This window comes from Oncorhynchus tshawytscha, linkage group LG16 (genome assembly GCF_018296145.1).
Source record: "Oncorhynchus tshawytscha isolate Ot180627B linkage group LG16, Otsh_v2.0, whole genome shotgun sequence".
Taxonomy (NCBI): domain Eukaryota; kingdom Metazoa; phylum Chordata; class Actinopteri; order Salmoniformes; family Salmonidae; genus Oncorhynchus; species Oncorhynchus tshawytscha.
In genome coordinates this window covers 43,190,069-43,213,705 of record NC_056444.1, presented here as the reverse complement: position 1 = coordinate 43,213,705, position 23,637 = coordinate 43,190,069, and the positions used below count along the sequence as shown (strand labels likewise).

The 23,637-nt window shown below is 40.1% G+C and overlaps 1 protein-coding gene across 6 annotated transcripts; it reads left to right on the top strand.

Annotated features, from left to right (window-relative positions):
• Positions 1-749: 749 nt before the first annotated feature.
• Positions 750-23,364, top strand: LOC112215709. 6 transcript variants are annotated; one of them, XM_024375015.2, is made up of 18 exons: positions 750-841; positions 1,501-1,829; positions 2,107-2,181; positions 4,424-4,654; positions 5,495-5,635; positions 5,860-6,084; positions 6,292-6,396; positions 7,050-7,295; positions 7,486-7,581; positions 8,544-8,768; positions 15,186-15,300; positions 15,392-15,415; positions 15,820-15,863; positions 15,960-16,199; positions 16,378-16,503; positions 22,451-22,693; positions 22,779-22,883; positions 23,033-23,364. In XM_024375015.2, exons 2-18 carry the CDS (start codon positions 1,794-1,796, stop codon positions 23,060-23,062), a joined length of 2,307 nt encoding a protein of 768 aa, XP_024230783.1. In that variant the 5' UTR covers positions 750-841; positions 1,501-1,793; the 3' UTR covers positions 23,063-23,364. The 6 variants fall into 6 exon arrangements, with proteins under 6 accessions (XP_024230783.1, XP_024230782.1, XP_024230777.1 ...); XM_024375014.2 differs by lacking the exon at positions 750-841 and adding an exon at positions 1,092-1,416; XM_024375009.2 differs by lacking the exon at positions 750-841 and having other exon boundaries at positions 1,092-1,829; positions 4,433-4,654.
• Positions 23,365-23,637: the final 273 nt, after the last annotated feature.

The window sequence follows — 23,637 nt, the reverse complement described above, 5'->3', positions numbered from 1 at the left end:
ACAACTAAATTGTTGGTTAAGGGCTTCATTTCAGCATTTCACTGTAAGGTCTACACATGTAGTATTCGGTGCATGTGACAAATACAATTTGATTTGTTACACATGAAAAACATGTTGTGAACCTGGTGTGACATTATTGAAGCTGTGCTGACACCTAGTGGACATCAAGAAGACCTACACTACACACACATGTATATATATATATATATATATATATATATAATATATATTTATATATATATATATATATATATATATACACACACACACACACACACACTTTAACCTTAACACAGATGGGATGCTTTACATAAGTTGCTATTTTTTATTAGACACTAATATATATGTCCAATAAACAGACGTTCAAAAGTCGGAATGTAAAGCAAAAACGACTGGAAAGTTATTCAAAAGCAGGTGTAGTGAATCAAGCATCTTGGGGTTACCTGAAATAGGTCAACGTATATATTTTAAATGTTCTAATTTATTTTATCTTTATTTAACTAGGCAAGATGAACTCAACAACATCGACATAGACACAAGTTACCTGCTATATTTGGGGAAAAGGATTAACACAGAGAGAACTTGGCAAAATACAATGCATGCTTCTGTAGTACGAGTAGGTATATACAGTATCATCGGTAACAATTGTGTACAAGCCACCTAGCTAATAAAATACTGGGGCGTGCGGTCATTAGTTACATTTCAACCACAGCGATTCCCCAATTGAGGCGCAACAGAGTTCACCCGCAAATGCAGGAACACCGGAAATAATAACTAAACCAACGAATGAGAAATGGTGGAGGCTACTAGAACGAAGATAATTTTTTTCAGAATAAACGTGGTGAGTGAAAAACGTAATTACATAGCTCACTCCCTACCCGGTATCTCATTCTACTGTTATACGACTCTATGCGTTGCTTGTTGGCAACCTTGTTATTTACGAAGTTTTTGGAACGGATTCCTGTTGGAACGTTCCACAAATTATACCCACCCCAAAGTTGCCACAATTTGCGAGTGTGCTGCTCGCTCCTCGTGATCACGTGCCTCACGTTACTTGTAGTGCTCTCTCAACACACTCGGCCCTCACTCAACAACAGCCTGTATCACTGCTTGACAGTCAAGAGCAGGTCACATTGAAATATATGTATTTTAAGATAAATGCCATGGCGGCCGCGGTGCAACTTAGAAATAGCCCAAAAACCCTCTACCAATACAATTTCACCCGCGACATCGTTTTCAAAGTGACCCAATTTACAGAAAAACTACGAACATGGCAACACTGCAGCTCACCCCCCTCTTCCTGACATATGAAAGCCACTCCCCTCACGATTCCAGAGAATTGAAACCAACAGCTGAGCTGAGACAGCAGTAGATTACACCGAGTCTTGGTAGTAATAGCAAAGATCTAACACTCTGGTATGTATCGAATTCGCTGTAGTAGGGTGGCTGAAACTATAGAACTTTTGAATAAAAAAAAGTTAAATTGTCTAATCTGTGTAGGTTTACTGGATCCGCTGAGTATTCCCTGTGGACAGAGTTACTGTAAAGTGTGTATTGGTAACTGGGTTCAGGATCACCAAAATGATCCCTACCACATCTGCCTTAAGTGCAGACAGACCTACACCCCAAGACCTGCGCTATATACAAACACCAATCTTGATGAAGTGGTGGAAAAAATAGAAAAGACTGGACTGCAAGCTGATGACACTGGATCTGGAAACATAGTCATATACTCCAAGTCATATACTGAGGAAATACTGAGGAAACATACTGAGGAGATACTCCGCAAACATATGCTGAGAAATCAGCACCTGGTCAGCATGAACAAGGTATGGATAATAACTATTTCCTGTCTACAGTGACTCAACTACATAGAGGAGATGTAGAAAGAAATGTGACTTATTATGAAGTAATAGCTGTAGCCTACTTTGTACAATGCACTTTGGAGGTCATGTGAAGATTACACAGACCCCATCCATCTACCAGAACAGGCAGAGACACAGTTCAAGAACAATCCAAGATTCAGGAAGAGTGTATATCACAAAGAGAATAATGTTCTAATACCACAGTATTATTGCCTCAATACCACTGCGTGTTTGCCAACAGAAAAAGATGAGTGGGAGCAAGACACGCAAACAAGAAGCCCAGTCACCAGCTCCCTCTTCCAGCAGACAGGACTTGGTAAGCTCTGGCAAGTTAGTACAGTGGTTCCTCCTTTAAAAGTTGCAAGCTTACACCGCTGGACTAAGCGGTAATTTGTGGTTTAGTATGGTACCCTGCATCACCACTTCATTGCTCCAGACCAGAGCAAGGGGGAGTTAGAGCACTGATTGTGCTTTTGTGTCCTACTGTGTCTCTAACTGACAATGAATGGGTGACACAAACCTAAATAGAAACTGGTAATTGTACACGACTACATTATTACTTACTTAAACTGTTGTTACACTTAGCTTTTTATTACTTTATTTTGTTAGGATCATTTTGCTCTTTGTTGTAGGCCACTCCCGACAGGTCACATTGTACAGCGCCTGAATGGCGCAATGTTCTAAGACACAAGCTCTGTTGCTACAGATGCTGGTTCAATACCCGTGCCGGTCTTGACTGGGAGACGCAATAGATGACAGTAGGTTTTTCTCCCTCTTAAAAACAGAAATAAATCATTCTAAATAACAAACTGACTTTATTTACAAATTAGTAACAATGTCTCACCCCATGTTCAAGAATTTCCTTTTTCTCGCTCATTTTATGTTATTTGAAAACAAAATCATCTCCAAAATATTGTTATTTTTTAAACAAAGCAATTATTATTATTAGTTTATAATTATATAAAAGCCTGTTGGATATTCTCACAGATATATTATTAACCCTGTTATTAGCAGGACAATATATATTGGTCATATTGATCATGGCACCCGAGTGGGTCACAATGGGACTGCCTTGCAGTTCTCCAGCTGTATCCACTGAAAGCGCGTAAGGTTTAAGGCACGAGGACAGGGGGCACGGCATGGGCAGCAGAGCTGCGCACAGAAGACGGACGTAGCCCATGGGGAAGGGAGGAGAGGGGGGGCGGGCCCCCACCACACTGGCAACACTTTAAGGGGCATTGCACTAATAATGGCGCTGACTTGGGAAACGTTCCCACTGTTCTGTTCTTACTGCCAGTCTGCACGTTCAAACTAAAACAATGTAACTAATAATGGCATCTTTATGCTTTCATTAATAAAATAATGATAAGAAATACTCTTTCAAAATGCCAATGTTTATTTAGTTATGGATCCATAACGAATTACTATGGGAATAAATATCACTGAATTACAGAAATATCCTCCAATTCTCTATATGCAATTATTGGCAGAGAGTCACGTCATATTTTTCGATATACTGTAGGCCTACCGTAGGCAACATGATTCTCACTAGTGTTGAGTAATGTGCTGTTAAAAGTGGTGTAGGTCTTGTTTATTTAAAGAGCATATTGAAGATAGAAGCAATAGAATTTGAAGCAATGGCCTTCAACTATTTTAGCACCGTTTTGCGCTGCTCTGAGACAAGCATGGGGACTGGTCTTGATAAATCAATAAAATCTTTATTTTCACTGAATCTCCGTTTGGGTATTAGTTAGACTAGAATTAGAAAATTAGGGTGTAGAAATGTTATGCTCTTAGTGTAACCTTTTTTTTAACTAGGCAAGTCAGTTATGAACAAAATCTTATTCACAAGGACAACCAAGTCCTTCCTCCCCATCGGGGAATTGAACCCCAGTCTCCCGCGTGCCCGCAGGAGACTGGATTTTTAGCTAAATAGCCCAGTACTGTAATCCCAACCTAACATTAAAATAACATTGTACAAGCGCCATGATTTCGGTTTCATCCTAATGGAAACCCAGGGTTTTTTTTGTTTTCCTTGGAATAGAAACACCATAATATTAAGCAAATTAATTAAGCAAGTTCCAGTCAAAAGTTTGGACACACCTACTCATTCCAGTGTTTCTTTATTTTTACTATTTTCCATATTGTAGAATAACAGTGAATACATCACAACTGTGAAATAACACATATGGAATCAGTTAAGAACAAATTCTTGGGAATTGAACCCTAGTCTCCCACGCGCCCGCATTGTCTAGTACAGATGTTATTGAAGGCTATCAAATGCTTCTCAAATGCCCTCTGGTGGTCAAACTAGCACTAACTTAGCATTAATGATACCAGTGGGGCACACTTAAATAATGTGCCATAGAATTCTGCAGCACCATGCAAGCTGCGCCGCAGTACGCTGCCAGTTTTAAAAGAGGAACCACTGTATGTACACAGTCTGTACATGTGTGTTCAGTAATACCCTCCTGATTTAATATTATTGGTGATATCATGCTGATAACTTGAATGTCTGTATGTGACTGGCTCACCTGCCCCCAACTTATAACTTTAAGGAGTTTCAGGATCCAGAGCCAGGGAAGACACAGGAACTGTATGCCCAAATGGATGACATCCTGGATAGGGTGACTCAAAACAACTTCCAGCAATCAATGAATGCAATAACTGAGTTCACCATTAACACAGAGGGCAAACTGAGGGCCATCACTGACCTCATATATGAGAGGGCCATATCACACCCTGCCAGCTCTGTGGTCTATGCCAACATGTGCCACTACCTCATGGGGGTAAGTCTGTATCTGTACAATTCTCCGTCTGTCTGTATTTTGTCTGTCTCTCACAGAGGTGATTGCTATTTTTTTTGTCAAATGCCAATGACCAGACATGGAGAACAGTTGGAAATCTTACAGGTTTTGCCTTTAATCAACTGTTACAGTGCAAAGGGTTTAACACTTTCTAGGGCAGTGTTCCCCAACTGGCAGGTCTTTTATTTATAATTACATTTTATTCATAAAATCTGTTTTCATTGTTGGGCACATGACTGACTGTAAAAACACTAGGAAATCAACTCTAAGTCATTTTAATTTTGGAAATCTGTTCAAGTGTTTCCACGCATAATAGATACACGTGATCATATACAAATGTAAGCAAGTTTTGAAATGAATGTTTTAGTCCGGTTTCTTTCGGTCACTAATACTAATTATGTTCCGGCCCCCGACCATCCTATAAAGAGAAAAAAATCAGCCCGCGGCTGAATCTAATTGCTGATCCCTGGTCTAAGGAGTCGGGCATAGGCAATGATTCAAAGGTAAATGCACAGGAGCCAGGTGCAAACAAAGAGGCTTATAGTAAGAAAATGCAAATGAAATCCTGGCTCTTAGACTTTAAATTTAGAAAACAAAAGCATGAATAAAGGTCTCAGCCATTCTGCTCTACCCAGCGGTGAGAGTTGCACACCTTTAAGTCTTTATGTAGTCAATTAGAGTGTTGCCACACCCTTGTAAGGGAACAGTGCTCAGCTGGAGCTTGTTCCCCAAGCCAACATTCCTGGTGCTGGCTTGGCCCTGCTGCACCACACCCACCAATTTGTTTTTACCCCACCCCCCTCGCATATCTTCCCCCCTCAGCTCAAAGTACCCATGGCTGCCGTACCAGGAGTGACATTAAATTTCCGCAAGATACTTCTGAACCGAGTCAAGACAGACTTTGAGAACATGGGGAGGGACAGTCATGAAATCTCGCAGAAGAAGATGGACGCCATCACCAAGGTATCACATTCATCTCTTTAGACGCACTGCCCATTACATTATAGACCAACACTTTGAGAAATTCTGATCTAAATTATATTAATCCCTCAGCATTTCACTGATGCTCTAATGCATCATTGAATATGTTCCTTAACCTTGCATGGTGTTCTTCCCCTGAATTGATCATTGGAAAATCTAACTAGTCACAAATTGTATAGTTTAATTTGTTTACTGATTCCTTCCAGGAGGAGGACGGCCAGCAACTGAGGGAAGAGCTGGAGGAGGTCAAGGCCAAGGGTCGGAGGCAGTCTCTAGGCAATATCCAGTTCATGTGCGAGTTGTACAAGTTGAAGATGATTACGGAGGCCATCATGCACGACACCATCGTAAAGCTGTTGAAGAACCACGACGAGGATTCGCTGGAGTGTTTGTGCACCTTACTCTCCACCATCGGCAAGGAATTGGCCAGGGTACAACATTGTTTCTCTCTGTCCATCACTCCCATCTGTCTGTTTTTTTATCTTTTTTGTTCAGTTTAAATCCATGATAGCAAAATCAATGGCATTTAATTAGTACAGTGCATCATTTTTTAGCACAGATGATCTGATAGATTCATCCAATAGATTCAAATCTATAAATCAGTCAAAAGCATTCACTTGGGCTGTCTACTTCCACAGCCCAGAATGGATGAGTACTGTAACCAGATTGAGAAGATTGTGAAGAATAGGACAACCTCCCCCAGAATCACAAGCATGCTGCAAAATGTGATGGATCCCCGAAAGGTATGACCAGTTATTCTTCTTTCTTCTTTTAACATCCATATCTAACTTCCTGGTTGTCTCTTTTTTTTGCTCTATGCTCTAAAGCCGTAATATGTCGTTTGTATGTGTTGCGTTGTGTACTTTTAATTAGGACGCTGCCACAACTGGAGGTCTAACAGTACATTGTGTAACATTATGATGGTTTTATATTAAACAATTTCGGAGCCAAGGACAACATACCTTGCTAGCTGAAGTTCAGGCAAAACAGAACAATAAGGGGGTATGGAAATACAGATAACCCACGATGGACCAAACTGAAATATACAAAACTTTTACAATCACATGTATGTACAATATTGATATGAAAATGTGTACACCACCAAAGAAAAACATTAGCTATGCAGCTGTAATTCAATTTTAAAAAAATACACTGAATAATTATTATTATTATCAAATTATTAACATCCTCTCTTGACCTGGTCTATTTGAATTGGTCCTTGTGTGCAACTTGGTGCATGATCTAGGGGAACAACATCACACTGCCACATATGCATCCATTTCAGGAATTACAGTTCTGTAAAGTTCTATAATTGATTCATTATTGCATTGTCTTTTATGTAATATTAATAATGTTGTGTGTGTGGTGGGGGGGTGTGTACGCATTTTCTCTCTAGACCGAAATACCCCAGCTTGCTGAAAAGATGGAGAAGATCAGACTGCAAGCTGACGATGATGCTGACGATCACACTGGACCTGCAGAAACGGAACCTGTTTTGCGGCCTCATTATAAGTCATCACCCATGAAGCAACAGGAGCTGGTTAGCATATTTACACCACTACAGGAGAACGTATGTCCTCATGATGATAAGCTGAAAGCTGAAGACCATGAGACAGACTCTGCAGGGCGGGCTACCAAGAAGGTATTCATGGGATACCGTAATAGGCTAAGGATAAGAGGTACATAGAAATGTTGCAGGCTTTACCCATCAGCTGGTGTAGATAGACATATTTCAACCTGAATAATGACCATGCTGATGTATGTATCACAAAGGGATATGTTTTGGTCCATTGTGTGATGCCAATTACAACTGTCTGTATGTTTGTCCACAGAAAAAGGTTAGTGTGCCCTTTAAAACATGCCAGCAGATAATCCAGGAGAGAGAGGAGGAGCTACAGAAACTGAGACAGGAAGTGGAGTCTCTAAAGGTCAGACATCAGGGGTGTATTTATTAGTCGGATTCCATTGCAAAACGTTTTGTAACGAAAATAAGAATTTCTATTGCACAGAGTTAAGTGTTAAAAAGGGGGGCAAAGTTCTGTTTTTTTTTGTTACCGATTTGCCTCATGATTTGTCAACTCTTGCACATTTTCTCTAACCTTCACATTGGAGTGCTGCTGCAGGCTCTTTGCATATCTTGACCAATCAGATTCACGGAAATCACAGGTTGCTCATATCGGGCACAACGCAACAAGCTCAAGTCGCGCTCTCCACTTCGCTCTGGTATTTATTTAACAAGCTGATAACACATTACTCCCAACAAAAACAAGCAAAAACTCTTACATACACGTGAAAGCCTATACACCTATACATTTGCGATCTGACATGCTATATTGCATGGAAACAATACTATTTTTCAGTTTAATCAACTAAGCTACTTACATCAGAAGCTGCGTAGTCTAACATATTATGCACCCCCCCCCCCAGTCCTGCTTTTAAAAGATCCTTCATATGAACAAGTTCAAGGTTGCAGCAGCTTGACAAGGTTTTCATCTTCCCCAAGGCCAGGAGTTTTTCCAGAAGTTTTTTTTAAACCATGTGACCTGATTAGAAAAACTCTGGTCCTGTCAGGTGAATCACGTCATACTGTATAAGGTCCGGAGTTTCTTTTCCTTCAATGAGGAATCGAGCAAGTACAATTGATATTCATCCCATGGCTCTGTTAATCTCCACCGTTCTCCCAAAGTGTGCAGTTGCACACTCCCCGTAATGGATTTAACAATGATGGATTTAACTCCCTCCAGCCAATGCATTTCAATTATAATCAAGACAGGGAGTATGCAAGTTTGGGGGAAGTGTGGAGAGTCGGAACAAAGCAGATGCTTACCAAACTTTCTGAGACAAACACCTTGAAATGGACAACTCTTTCTCGCTCTCTATCTTTTGACAGTGCTTATCTCAGGCTACACTGGAGGACGGTGAGAGGTTTTTCACCAAATTGATTGAGACAAGGTGCTCAGAGGTGAGAGAGTGGATCCAAGCCAAAGAGAAGGAGATGGTGAGTGAGGCTGAGGGACTCATACAGACACTCGAGAAGGAGCTCGATGAGCTGAAGATGACTGAAACAGAGGCTAGGCAGCTTCCACACATAGAGGACGTCCCTCATTTCTTCCAGGTAAGATCAGGAGCTCTCTAATAAAAGTGTTACAGGATTTCAAAAGACAGATTGACCATTGATATTAAGAAGTTAACATTTTTCGATCAGTTTGAACCAATAGCAATTACTTCTCTGTATTGGTAGTCATACATATCGTTCTTTACATAAGTGTTCACCCCCTTGGATTATTTTGCGGTGGGTAATATTTCCATATACGGTACCAGTCAAAAGTTGGATACACCTACTCATTCATAGGTTTTACTTTATTTTTACTATTTTCCACATTGTAGAATAATAGTGAAGACATCAAAACTATGAAATAACACATGGAATCATGTAGTAACCAAAAGAGTGTTGAACAAATCAAAATATATTTTATATTTGATATTCTTCAAAATAGCCACCCTTTGCCTTGACAGCTTTGCACACTCTTGGCATTCTCTCAACCAGTTTCATGAGATGGTCACCTGGAATGCATTTCAATTAACAGGTGTGCCTTGTTAAAAGCTCATTTTCTCATTTCTTTCCTTCATAATGCGTTTGTGCCAATCAGTTGTTGTGACAAGGTAGGGGTAGTTTACAGAAGATAGCCCTATTTGGTAAAAGTCCATATTATGGCAAGAACAGCTCAAATAATAAGCAAAGAGAAATGACAGTCCATCATTACTTTAAGACATAAAGGTCAGTCAATCCAGAATATTTCACGAACTTTGAAAGATTTTCAAGTGCACTTGCAAAAACCATCAAGCGCTATGATGCAACTGGCTCTCATGAGGACCGCCACAGGAACGGAAGATCCAGAGTTACCTCTGCTGCAGAGGATAAGTTCATTAGAGTTACCAGCCTCAGAAATTGTATCCCAAATAAATGCTTCACAGAGTTCAAGTAACAGACACATCTCAATATCAACTGTTCAGAGGAGACAGCGTGAATCAGACCTACATGGTCAAATTACTGCAAAGAAACCACTACTAAATGACCAATAAGAAGAAGAGTCTTGCTTGGGCCAAGAAACACAAGCAATGGACAATAGGCCGGTGGAAATATGTCCAAATTTGAGATTTTTGGTTCCAACCACTGTGTCTTTGTGAGATGCAGAGTAGGTGAACGGATGATCTCCATGTGTAGTTTCTACCATGAAGCATGGATGAGGAGGTGTGGTGGTGCTTTGCTGGTGACACTGTGTGACTTATTTAGAATTCATCAGATGACCTGGCCTCCACAATCACCCGACCTCAACCCAATTGAGATGGTTTGGGATGAGTTAGACCGCGGAGTGAAGGAAAAGCAGCCAACAAATACTCAACATATGTGGGAACTCCTTCAAGACTGTTAGTGAGGGTGGTTGAGGCAATGCCAAGAGTTTGCAAAGCTGTCAAGGCAAAGAAAGGGTGGCTACTTTGAATAATCTAAAATATATTTTGATTTGTTTAACATCATTTTTTTGGTTACTACACGATTCCATATGTGTTATTTCATAGTTTTAATGTCTTCACTATTATTCTACAATGTAGAAAATATAAAAATTAGAAGAATGAGGGGTAAAGTATGTATATGGATGAATCTACAGAAGTGGTGCAAATTACAGTCCCACCCCCAAAAAACGATAAACAACAAACAACTCTTCAAACATGGGACATTTATTTACATAATGTGTTCTAATGCAATTCAAGGCATTAAAAAACATATTGTTAAATTAATATTGTACAAAGTCATTGTTTATACACCTATTTATATTAAGGTGGCTGTCCCAAACTCTGACACCTAAACTTCAAGTTTGAAAATAAAGCAATTCATGATTTTTGTAATAAAAACATTTTAAAACACTTTCTCATCTTGGCGTCTGTGACGGCATGGGCAGCGCCATTGAGGTTATCTCCATTTTAAAAGTTGCGTGTCCCATGCTCTACCAACTGAGCTACAGAGGACCTACCATGTGGACAAGTGCACACTTCAGGAGAACGTTTTTAAAGTATTGAGATTCATAGCCAGCAGGGGGGGCTTCAATCCTCCAAGATCTATAATTGGCCAAAACATAGATGTCTATAATATGCTGTACTGTATTCTACAGTACTATGCTATACTGTACTCTATTGTACTCAAGTTTAAAAATTGACTTGAGTTTCTTACAATTGAAGAAGGGGCCCATGGACTCTTCATCTAGTGGTCTTGAGACCACTCAAAACCACACATTAGGTCTTTAAAGAGCGACTTCCCCTAAAAGCAACTTCTCGTTTTGAAAACGGCCTATGTAGCATCGATATGAGCAGTACTGACTGGCTGAGTAGTAGTGCAGCTGGATTTATTTCAAATTTCAACAGACATGCATTGCTTTAGTAGCCTGGCATAACCATAATGGCTCTTTTCCAATTCAATTAATTTCTATAAACTCTGAATAGAATAGGAATGGAGTTATAGGCCTCCTCAGGCTGGTTAGGCAGGTTATTGGTTATTTTCAAATGTTCACATCATAAGGCTATTTCACATGGAAAAACATGGACAGTCAGGTGCATCGCAAGTTCAGAATGTAGACTGCTAGACAGTGACATATTAAACTAAAGCACTGATCATTGGGAACAAAATCAGAATGACTCCTTAGGGAAAGAAGGCTTAATCCATAAATCTAAATAACAAAGTAGGAAGCCTAGCCTACAAAACCCCAAAATTCGAAATGGTAAACTCTAAAGGCCTGACTGGATTATTATTTTATTTAACTAGGCAAGTCCGTTAAGAACAAATTCTTATTTACAATGACGGCCTACCAGAAGGCAAACGGCCTTCTGGGATTAAAAATAAAATAAAAATGTAGGACATGGATGACGCTGGGCCAATTGTGCGTCCCCCTGTGGGATTCCTAATCACGGCCGGATGTGATACAGCCTGGATTCGAATCAGGGACTGCCTAGACTCAGTACTGTACCGTCTTGTTCATAGATTTATCTAAAGCTTTTGACACTGTAGACCATGCGATACTTTTGGGTAAGCTGTCGTCAATAGGACTGGGACTGGATGCCTGTCGTTTTTCATGACTATCTAAAGGATAGAAGTCAGGCTGTTAGAGTCGACGACATCCAGTCAGAGCCATTGGAGTTGGTTAAAGGGGTCCCACAAAGTTCTATACTTGGTCCATTACTATCCACTCTTTACATAAACAATATCGGTGATGAGATAAGAAAGTGTCAAATTCATTTATATGCTGATGACACTGACATGTACTCTATCGCTTTAACGGCTAACCAAGCATTATCACTATTGGAAACAGATTTTAAGATATTACAAGGGCCTTTTATACAGCTGAAACTTGTTTTAAATGCTAAGAAAACACATTCTATGATTTTTTTAATAGGTTCAAAAAGTTGGTTGAAAATACACTTGCACTTACGAGCTTAGATGGTTCTCGAGTTAATCAGGTCTCTGCATATAAATACTTAGGGACATGTTTGGATGATAAACTGTCTTTTAAAATGCATATTGATGAACTTTGTAAACGGCTAAAAATCAAGCTAGGCTTCCTCTATAGAAACAGGACATGCTTGTCCTCTACAAATAGAAGACAAATTGTGCAAGCTACTTTTATGTCTGTTATAGATTATGGGGATATTATTTACATGCATGCTACGGCATCAACACTTAAATCGCTGGATTCTACTTATCATTGCGCACTTAGGTTTATTACGGGTGCTAGCTACAGAACTCACCACTGTGTTTTATATCGTAATGTGGGTTGGACTTCGTAGTCGTGAGACGAGAACAACATGCCTTGTCTATAAAGCACTTCTGAAGAAGCTACCTTCTTATTTATCATCACTCATCAATATTAGAATTAGAATTCCTAAAACCAGGTCTCAAGCATGGATTACACTTGAGGCCCATGCGATTTCCACAGAGTTGGGTATGGCTGCCTTTTCTGTTACGCTTCTTGCCTATGGAATAGCCTGCAGACTAAACTTAAACTTGAGACTCTTGTCCCCCTTGCTCATTTTAAATATTTATTGGGGCTTTTTTATTTTTGTATGGCTTTCAGGTAATGCAAGTTCTTGTGCTGTTAGTAGAATAACCTATGTGTAAATGAAATCTGTTGCTGTACTTTTTTTTTTTTTTTTGGTGTTTATCTGTGATCGTTTTGTTTGTCTTTAGTTTTTCTAACCATTGTACCTAAACTGTATGTGTAAACATGTATATGCAGGGCCCAGCTGTAAAAGAGACATCAGTCTCAGTCTGTGTTCCTTGTTGAAATAAAGGTATAGTAATAGACCGCTGCACCACTAGGGAGCACTAAGTGGTGCATGCCATGCGTACAGCGTATTTAGACCCCTTCACTTTTTCCACATTTTGTTACGTTAAAGCCTTGTTCTAAAATGTATTAAATAGTTTTTTCCCCTCATCAATCTACACACAATACCCCATAATGACAAAGCAAAATGTATAAAATGTTTTTTATGCAAATGTAAAAAAAGAAACGGAACTATCACATTTACATAAGTATTCAGACTCTTTACTCAGTACTTTGTTGAAGCACCTTTGGCAGCGATTACAGCCTTGAGTCTCCTCAAGGCTTCTCAAACCTTGGCACACTGTTACGCTCGTCGATGGAAAGATCGGACCAAGGTTCAGCGTGGTAGGCGTACATTTTAATTTATTAAATGAACACTGAATAAACAACAAATACAAAATGAAACGTAACGTCTAGTAGGGATAAACAGCACAGTACCAAAAACAAGATCCCACCAACTACAGGTGGAAAAAGGCTGCCTATAAGTATGATCCCCAATCAGAGACAACGATAGACAGCTGCCTCTGATTGGGAACCATACCTGACCAACAAAGAAATAGAAAACAGATTGCCCACCCTAGTCACACCCTGACATAACCAAATAGAGAATTAAAAGGATCTCTAAGGTCAAGGCGTGACACACACCTGTACTGGAGTTTCTCACATTCTTCTCTGCAGATCCTCTGAAGCTCTGTCAGGTTGGGGAGCGTCGCTGCACAGCTATTTTCAGGTCTCCAGAGATGTTCGATTGGGTTCAAGTCCCGGCTCTGGCTGGCCCACTCAAGGACATTCAGAAAATTGTCCCGAAGCCACTCCTGCGTTGTCTTGGCTATGTGCTTAGGGTCATTGTTCTGTTGGAAGGTGAACCCAGTCTGAGGTCCTGAGCGCTCTGGGGCAGGTTTTCATCAAGGATCTCTGTGTACTTTGCTCCGTTCATCTTTCCCTCATTCCTGACTATTCTCCCAGTTCCTGCTGCTGAACAACATCCCCACAGCATGATGCTGTCACCTCCATGCTTCACCGTAGGGATGCTTCCAGGTTTCCTCCAGATGTGACATTTGGCATTCGGGCCAAAGAGTTCAATGTTGGTTTCATCATCCTTTAGGTGCCTTTTGGCAAACTCCAAGCGGGCAGTCATATTTTTTTTACTGAGGAGTGGCTTTCATCTAGCCACTACCATAAAGGCCTGATTGGTGGAGTGCTGCAGAGATGGTTGTCCTTCTGGAAGATTCCTCCACAGGGGAACTCTGGAGCTCTTTCAGAGTGACCATCGGGTTCTTGGTCACCTCCCTGACAAATTATCTTCTCTCCCGATTGCTCAGTTTGGCCCGGTGGCCAGCTCTAAGAAGATTCTTGGTGGTTCCAAACGTCTTTCATTTAAGAATGATGGAGGCCACTGTGTTATTGGGGACCTTCAATGGTGCAGAAATGTTTTGGTATCCTGCTCCAGATCCGTGCCTTGACACAATCCTGTTTCGGAGCTCTACGGACAATTCCTTCAACCTCATGGCTTGGTTTTTGCTCTGACATGCACTGTCAATTTTGGGACCTTATATATATTCAGGTGTGTGTCTTTCCAAATCATGTCCAATCAATTGAATTTACCACAAGTGGACTCCAATCAAGTTATTGAAACAGCAAGAATGATCAATGGAAACATGATGCACCTGAGCTCAATTTCGAGTCTCATAGCAAAGGGTCTGAATACTTATGTTTTCCCTTTGTCATTATGGGGTATTGTGTGTAGATTGATGAGGATTTTTTTTAAATAACATTTTAGAATAAGTCTGTAACGTAACAAAATATGGAAAATGGGGAGATTTTTATAACATTTTTATGTTTAGAATTGATCTTACACTTGGATTTTTTTACAGAGTTAAGATTTAATCCATTTTAACCCCACTTTGTAACACACAGGGTGAATACAATCAGAGACAATGATGATGGGCTCTTAGGTTTCACTGTAACTATTTATATGGACACCTTGTGTTTTACCATTTCATCAGTGTATTTACTTGTGGACACCTTGTGTTTTACCATTTCATCAGTGTATTTACTTGTGAACACCTTGTGTTTTACCATTTCATCAGTGTATTTACTGTCTTTCTGAATTGGATTTGTACGGTTTCTGATTTACTGAATGTTTATTTGTGTGTCTGTAGAAATTGCCCAGCATCATTGAGGCTTTTGGAAAAGTGAAGAGGATATATGCCACTAAAATCCAAAAGCTATTTGAAAATACCTCCAAGAGACAATTTAAGATGTTTTATGAAATAGGTACTCATTAAGGATTATAGCTGTACTATTTGTTTTAGCATAAACCAGATTCCTTCAGACATAACATTCTTTTTTCTTTTTTTTTCAACAGTTGAAGAAATGCTGGAACCATACAGTAAGCATGACCATTACAGCACAATTGGCCCAAAGACCTCTAGCTTATCGGGGGCAATCAGGGGCAACAACTGGTCAACCCACCACTTTTTGGGATAAACAGCTGAGGGATGGAGCTGGAGAAATGTAACTTCTCTCAACCTCTTAGCCAGTGCTATGGAGGACGAGGACTGACCATCCATGAGATCAAAATTATTGTGTTTTGTTTTTTGAAGCTATGTGTTGATTTACAAACAAGTTTTTATATAAGCTCATATTTTGGTTTGTGGTAGAATGAGAAAGTTGAACTAAGCTCACATGGCATTTCTAACCCATGTTCCTGAAGAATCAATGGCTATATTTATAATTTAATTAAAATTAATGTACCAATCCCAGATTGTCTCTCTCTCTCGCCCTCTCTCACAGCCATCACTTCTATTGACAGACAGGAGGTGGAAGAAAAGGACCTGGTAAGATCTGTCCAGAAAATGTGTGTTTAGTAATAAGCTCCTGGTTCTATATTGTTTGTTTACTCCCCCACCTGCCTCCTGATTTATGACTTGAAGGAGGACTTTGTGGACCTAGATACAGTGAAGACAGAGGAAATATATGCACAAATGGATGACATCCTGGACAGGCTGACTCCTAAGAACTTCCATCAGTCGATGAAGGTAGTGAGTGCATTTACCATTGACACAGAGGACAAACTCAAGGGCTTTATTGACCGCATATATAAGAATGCCATTGAATACCCTACCTACGCTGATGTCTACGCCAAGGTGTGCCACCATCACCAACTCATGGGGGTAAGTCTACATGTTAAAGTTTTCTGTCTATTTCTCACCGTCTTAATCCCAGAGGTGATCACAAAAAATGACTTGTTTTTGTCTTTTTCCTTCTCTCTGTCCATCTTGCTCTCTCTGACACAATAACAACCCATCAACCTTCAATGAGTTTTACCTCCCACATATCCTGCCTTTTCAGCTGAAAGTACCCGGAGTGACAGTACCTTTCCGCAAGCTGCTACTGAACCGATGCCAGAAGGGCTTTGAGAAAGACAATAGTAAGATCTTAAAGGATATGCAGAGAGAACTGGACGCGATCACTGAGGTAGACCAACATTTTGATGTCAAAATTACTTGCACTTGATCTATACTGAACAAGAAAAGAAAACGCAACATGCAACAATTTCAAAGATTTTACGGAGTTACAGTTCATATCAGTCAATTTAAATAAATTCATTAACTTCTTTGGGGTAGGGGGCAGTATTTTCACATCCGGATGAAAAGCATGCCCAGAGTAAACAGCCTGCTACAAAGCCATAAAAGCTAGAATATGCATATTATTAGTAGATTTGGATAAAAAACACTCTGATGTTTCTAAAACTGTTTGAATGATGTCTGTGAGTATAACAGAACTCATATGGCAGGCAAAAATCTGAGAAAAAAATCCAACCAGGAAGTGGGAAATCTGAGGTTAGTCGATTTTTCAATTGCTCCTATTGAAGATACAGTGGGATATTGGTAATGTTGCACTTCCTAAGGCTTCCACTAGATGTCAACAGTCTTTAGAACCTTGTCTGATGCTTCTACTGTGAAGTGGGGCCGAAGGAGAAGGGAATAAGTAAAGTCTGCCCCAGAGCTGACCATGCGCGTTCACATGAGAGGGAGCTCTGTTCCATCGCACTTCTGAAGACAATCGAATTCTCCAGTTGGAACATTATTGAAGATTGATGTTAAAAACATCCTAAAGATTGATTCAATACATCATTTGACATGTTTCTACTGACTGTTATACGGAACTTTTTGACATTTCGTCTGCTTTTAGTGAATGCGCTTCGTGACTTTGGATTTGTTTACCAAACGCGCTAACAAAAGTAACTATTTGGACATAAATGATGGACATTACCGAACAAAACAAACATTTCTTGTGGGAGTCCTGGGAGTGCATTCCGACGAAGATCAGCAAAGGTAAGTGAAGATTTATAATGCTATTTATGACTTTTGTTGACTGCATAATATGGCGGATATATTTGTGTCTTGATTGGGCTCTGAGCGCCGACTCAGATTATTGCATGGTTTGCTTTTTCCGTAAAGCTTTTTTGAAATCTGACACAAATCTGCATTAAGGAGAAGTGCATCTAAATTTCCATGCATAATAGTTATATCTTTTAGCAATGTTTATTATGAGTATTCCTGTAAATTGATGTCGCTCTCTGCAAACTCAAAGTATGTTTTGGAACTTCTGAACGTAAGGTGCCAATGTAAACTCAGATTTTTGGATATAAATATGAACTTTACCGAACAAAACATACATGTATTGTGTAACATGAAGTCCTATGAGTGTCATCTGATGAAGATCATCAAAGGTTAGTGATTAATTTTATCTATATTTCTGCCTTTTGTGAATCCTCTCTTTCCTGGAAAAACGGCTGTGTTATTCTGTGAATAGGCACTCACCTAACATAATCGTTTGGTTTGCTTTCGTCGTAAAGCCTTTTTGAAATCAAACACTGTGGCTGGATTTACAACAAGTGTATCTTTTAAAATGGTGTAAAATACATGTATGTTTGAGGAACTTTAATTATGAGATTTCAGTTGTTTTGAATTTGACGCCCTGCAGTTTCACTGGCTGTTGAAGAGGTGGGATGCTACCGTCTCACGTACCCTAGAGAGGTTAAGCTCTAATCTATGGATTCCACATGACTGGGAATATTATACCTTACATGACTTGTCACAGATACCTTTTTTTTAATTAAAAAGTAAGTGCATGGATCAGAAAACCAGTCAGTATCTGGTGTGACCACCATTTGCCTCATGCAGCGCGACACATCTCCTTCACAAAGAGTTGATCAGGCTGTTGATTGTGGCCTGTGGAATGTTGTCCCACTCCTCTTCAATGGCTGTACGATGTTTGCTGGATATTTGCGGGAACTGCAACAGGCTGACGTACACATCGATCCAGAGCATCTCAGACATACTCAGTGGGTGATGTCTGAGTATGCAGACAATGGAAGAACTGGGACATTTTCAGCTTCCATGAATTGTGTACAGATCCTTGCGACATGGGGCCATGTATTATCATGCTGAAACATGAGGTGATGGCGGCGGATGAATGGCACGACAATGAGCCTCAGGATGTCGTCACAGTGTCTCTGCATTCAAATTGTCATCGATAAAATGCAATTGTGTTTGTTGTCCTCAGCTTGCCTATACCATAACCCCACCGCCATCATAGGGCACTCATTTCACAACGTTGACATCAGCAAACTGCTCGCCCATACGCCATATATGTGGTCTGCAGTTGTGAGGCCGGTTGCCCATACCACCAAATTCTCTAAAACAACGGCTTATGGTGGAGAAATTAACTTTAAATTCTCTGGCAACAGCTCTGGTGGACATTCCTTCAGTCAGCATGACAATTGCACCCTGCTTCAACTTGAGACATCTGTGGCATTGTGTTGTGGCCTTTTTATTTTCCCCATTACAAGGTGCACCTGTGTAATGATCATGCTGTTTAAAAACTTCTTAGGACTGCAATCACGTTAACGGGATGATATGAAGTGAAATGACAACAGCCAGTGAAAGTGCAGGGCGCCAAATTCAAAACAACAGAAATCTCATAATTAAAATTCCTCAAACATACATTTTATACCTTTTTAAAGGTAATATTGTTGTTAATCCCACCACAGTGTCTAATTTCAAATATACTTTACAGCGAAAGCACCACAGACGATTATGTTAGGTCACCACCAAGCCACAAAATAAACACAGCCATTTTTCCAGCCAAAGATAGGAGTCACAAAAAGCACAAATAGAGATAAAATTAATCACTATCCTTTGATGATATTCATCAGATGACACTCATAGGACTTCATGTTACACAATGCATGTATGTTTTGTTTGATAAAGTTCATATTTATATAAAAAAAACTGAGTTTACATTGGCGTGTTACGTTCAGAAGTTCCAAAAACATCCAGTGATTTTGCATAACCACATCGATTCAACAGAAATACACATCATAAATGTAGATGATAATACAAGTTAAAGATATACCTCTCCTTAATGCAACCGCTGTGTCAGATTTCAAAAATACTTTACAGATTAAGCAAACCATGCAATAATCTGAGACGGCGCTCAGAAAAATAATCAAATTAGCCGCCATGTTGGAGTCAACAGAAACCAGAAATTACATGATAAATATTCCCTTACCTTTGATGATCTTCATCAGAATGTACTCACAGGAATCCTAGTTCCACAATAAATGCTTGATTTGTTCGATAATGTCCGTTATTTATGTCCAAGTATCTTCTTTTGTTAGCGCGTTAGGTATACAAATCCAAACGCTCGTGTACTTCGGACAAAAACTTCAAAAAGTTATATTACAGGTCGAAGAAAAATTTCAAACTAAGTATAGAATCAATCATTATGATGTTATTATTATAAATCTTCACTAATGTTCCAACCGGAGAATTCCTTTGTGTTGAGAGGAGCAAGTCGATATTATGTGGAATGCGCGTGACCAGGAAATGTCTCTCCGCCAGTAACCTCACTCATTCAGCTCTTATTCAGTCCCACAACACAGTAGAAGCCCCATTCAAGTTTCTAAAGATGGTTGACATCTAGTGGAATCCATAGGAAGTGCAACTTCATTCACATACCAATGTGAATTCAATAGGGCCTGGGTTGAAAATATACCAACCTCAGATTTCTCACTTCCTGTTTGGATTTCTTCTCAGGTTTTTGCCTGCCATATGAGTTCTGTTATACTCACAGACATCATTCAAACAGTTTTAGAAACGTCAGAGTGGTTTCTATCCAATAATACTAATAATATGCATATATTTGCAACTGGGACTGAGGAGCAGGCCGTTTACTCTGGGCACCTTTCATCCAAGCTACTCAATACTGCCCCTGCAGCCATAAGTAGTTAATCAGCTTCTTGATATTCCACACCAGTCAGGTGAATGGGGATGTAAACACATTTCTGCACAACATATGAAATAAGCTTTTTGTGCATATGGAACATTTCTGGGATCTTTGATTTCAGCTCATGAAACATGGTACCAACACTTTACATGTTGCGTTTTATATTTTTGTTGAGTATACATTACATGAACATAATTTCTCCTCAAATGCCTTATGCTTTCTTAACAATTGTATTTGATTTAAAGGGATAGTTTGAGATTTTGCCAATGAAGCCCTACTTTCCCAGAGTCAGATGAACTCGTGGATACCATTTGTATGCCTCAGTGTTCCGTTTGAAGGAAGTTGCTAAGTAGCATTAGAGCAATAACTGGAAGTCTATTAGACTTTGTCATTGCGCTAAAGCTACCCAGCAACTTCCTTCAAACTGAACACCAAAACATACAAATGGTATCCATGAGTTCATCTGACTCTGGGGAAGGACAGTTGTGGCCAAAAGTTTTGAGAATGAGACAAATATTAATTTTCATAAAGTCTGCGGCCTCAGTGTCTTTAGATATTTTTGTCAGATGTTACTATGGAATACTGAAGCATAATTACAAGCATTTCATAAGTTGTCTTTTATTGACAATTACATGAAGTTGATGCAACAAGTCAATATTTGCAGTGTTGACCCTTCTTTTTCAAGACCTCTGCAATCTGCCCTAGCATGCTGTCAATTAACTTCTGGGCCACATTCTGACTGATGGCAGCCCATTCTTGCATAATCAATGCTTGGAGTTTGTCAGAATTTGTGGGTTTTTGTTTGTCCACCCGCCTCTTGTGGATTGACTACAAGTTCTCAATGGGATTAAGGTCTGGGGAGTTTCCTGGCCATGGACCCAAAATATCAATGTTTTGTTCCCCGAGCCACTTAGTTATCACTTTTGCCTTATGGCAAGGTGCTCCATCATGCTGGAAAAGACATTGTTCGTCATCAAACTGTTCCTGGATGGTTGGAAGAAGTTGCTCTCGGAGGATGTGTTGGTACCATTCTTTATTCATGGCTGTGTTCTTAGGCAAAATTGTGAGTGAGCCCACTCCCTTGGCTGAGAAGCAACCCCACCACATATGAATGGTCTCAGGATGCTTTACTGTTGGCATGACACAGGACTGATGGTAGCGCTCACCTGGTCTTCTCCGGACAAGCTTTTTTCCGGATGCCCCAAACAATCGGAAAGGGGATTCATCAGAGAAAATGATTTTATCCCCACCCTCAGCAGGCCAATCCCTGTGCAGATGTGCAGATGCACTCACACCTGCCTGCTACCATTCCTGAGCAAGCTTTGTACTGGTGGTGCCCCGATCCCGCAGTTGAATCAACTTTAGGAGACGGTCCTGGCGCTTGCTGGACTTTCTTGGGCACCCTGAAGCCTTCTTCACAACAATTGAACCGCTCTCCTTGAAGTTCTTGATGATCCGATAAATGGTTGATTTAGGTGCAATCTTACTGGCAGCAATATCCTTGCCAGTGAAGCCTTTTTTGTGCAAAGCAATGATCCTTGCAGATCCTTGCAGGTAACCATGGTTGACAGAGGAAGAACAATGATTACAAGCACCACCCTCCTTTTGAAGCTTCCAGTCTGTTATTCGAACGCAATCATTATGACAGAGTTATCTTCAGCCTTTTCCTCGCCAACACTCACACCTGTGTTAATGAGAGAATCACTGACATGATGTCAGCTGATCCTTTTGTGGCAGTGCTACAGTGGAAATGTTTTGGGGGGATTCAGTTCATTTGCATGGCAAATAGGGACTTTGCAATTAATTGCAATTCATCTGATCACTCTTCATAACATTCTGGAGTATATGCAAATTGCCATCACACAAACTGAGGCAGCAGACTTTGTGAAAATTAATATTTGTGTCATTCTCAACACTTTTGGCCACGACTGTAGATCGTCCGGGATTGTGGTCATGAAGCCCCCTATCACTTTTGGTCTCCTAGCCGTTAACCTTACATTGAAGAATTTATTCCCTTCAACTGATCATTGTAACGCGTGTAACAACTCACTAACTTGTACCTTGTTTAGTCCAATGCAATTTTCATTAGTTCAAGGCAGGCTCACCAAATCTCCCTGATTCCTTCCAGAAGGAGGACCGACAGCGACTGAGTGAGGGGCTGGAGGAGACGAAGGCAGAGGGGCAACGGGAGTTGCTTTGCAACATCAAGTTCATGTGCGAGTTGTTCAAGCTAAAGATGATTATGGAGACCGTCATGCACAACTGCATTGTAAAGCTACTAAAGAATGGTGATGATGGTTCACTGGAGGGCCTGTGCACATTACTCTTCACCATCGGCAAGGACTTAGAGGAGGATTCTCAGGAGGCTGAGGTACAACTACATATCGTCTGTCTCTTGTCTGTTTGTCTTTCTGATTTATAAATGTGATCACTAATAGCAGTCTATACTTCCACAGCCCAGAATGGATCAGCACTACAAGCAGATTGTGGTGATCATTAAGAAAAAGAGGACGTCCCCCAGAATCCGCTACATGCTGTGTGATGCGATGGACCTCAGAGAGGTATGACACGTATTAATGTCAATTGACCTTCAACTGCTGTTTGTCTTTGGTTGTCTGTGTCTGTATGTCTCGCATGTCCTTTAATCTTATATGGCTGATTGTCATTTTTGTTAAAGTCTGATGTTTTACACTCCGTTCTCTTTCTCTAGCTCAATTTGGAGAAAAATAAAGACAATTGAAGCCAAGAACCAGATGTTTTCTATGAGGTCTAATGATGTCCCGTGTAGCTCAGTTGGGAGAGCATGGCGCTTGCAACACCAAGGTTGTGGGTTCAATTCCCAAGGGGGACCAGTATGAAAATGTAGGAATCAATACTGTACGATGCCCTGGATAGGAGCGTCTGCTTAATGACTTAAATTTAAATGTTAAAACACACACCGATCACATTGGAAAATGAAATTGAAATATTGATGGTTCATAATAATTGAATCATAAGATGTACACTGTGTCCTACAATAAATCTATTTTTTTCCCCTGCAAATGTCTGTCTACTTTATTTGTTTAATGACATGTAGATATAGTGAGGCTGGAGTTATGTTGATGTGATTGAAGGAGTGGCGTGGGAAACGCCACCGTAACTCAAGTCAATATCGACTGGTGATATCATCCACTGGCACAAAGTGACACAACACCCACACACTACCTGGTTTGCAATCCACCCATTTTTCAGCCTTTATAGTAAGAAATTCACTACCATTCAAATGTTTGGGGTCACTTAGAAATGTCCTTGTTTTTGAAAGAAATCACATTTTTT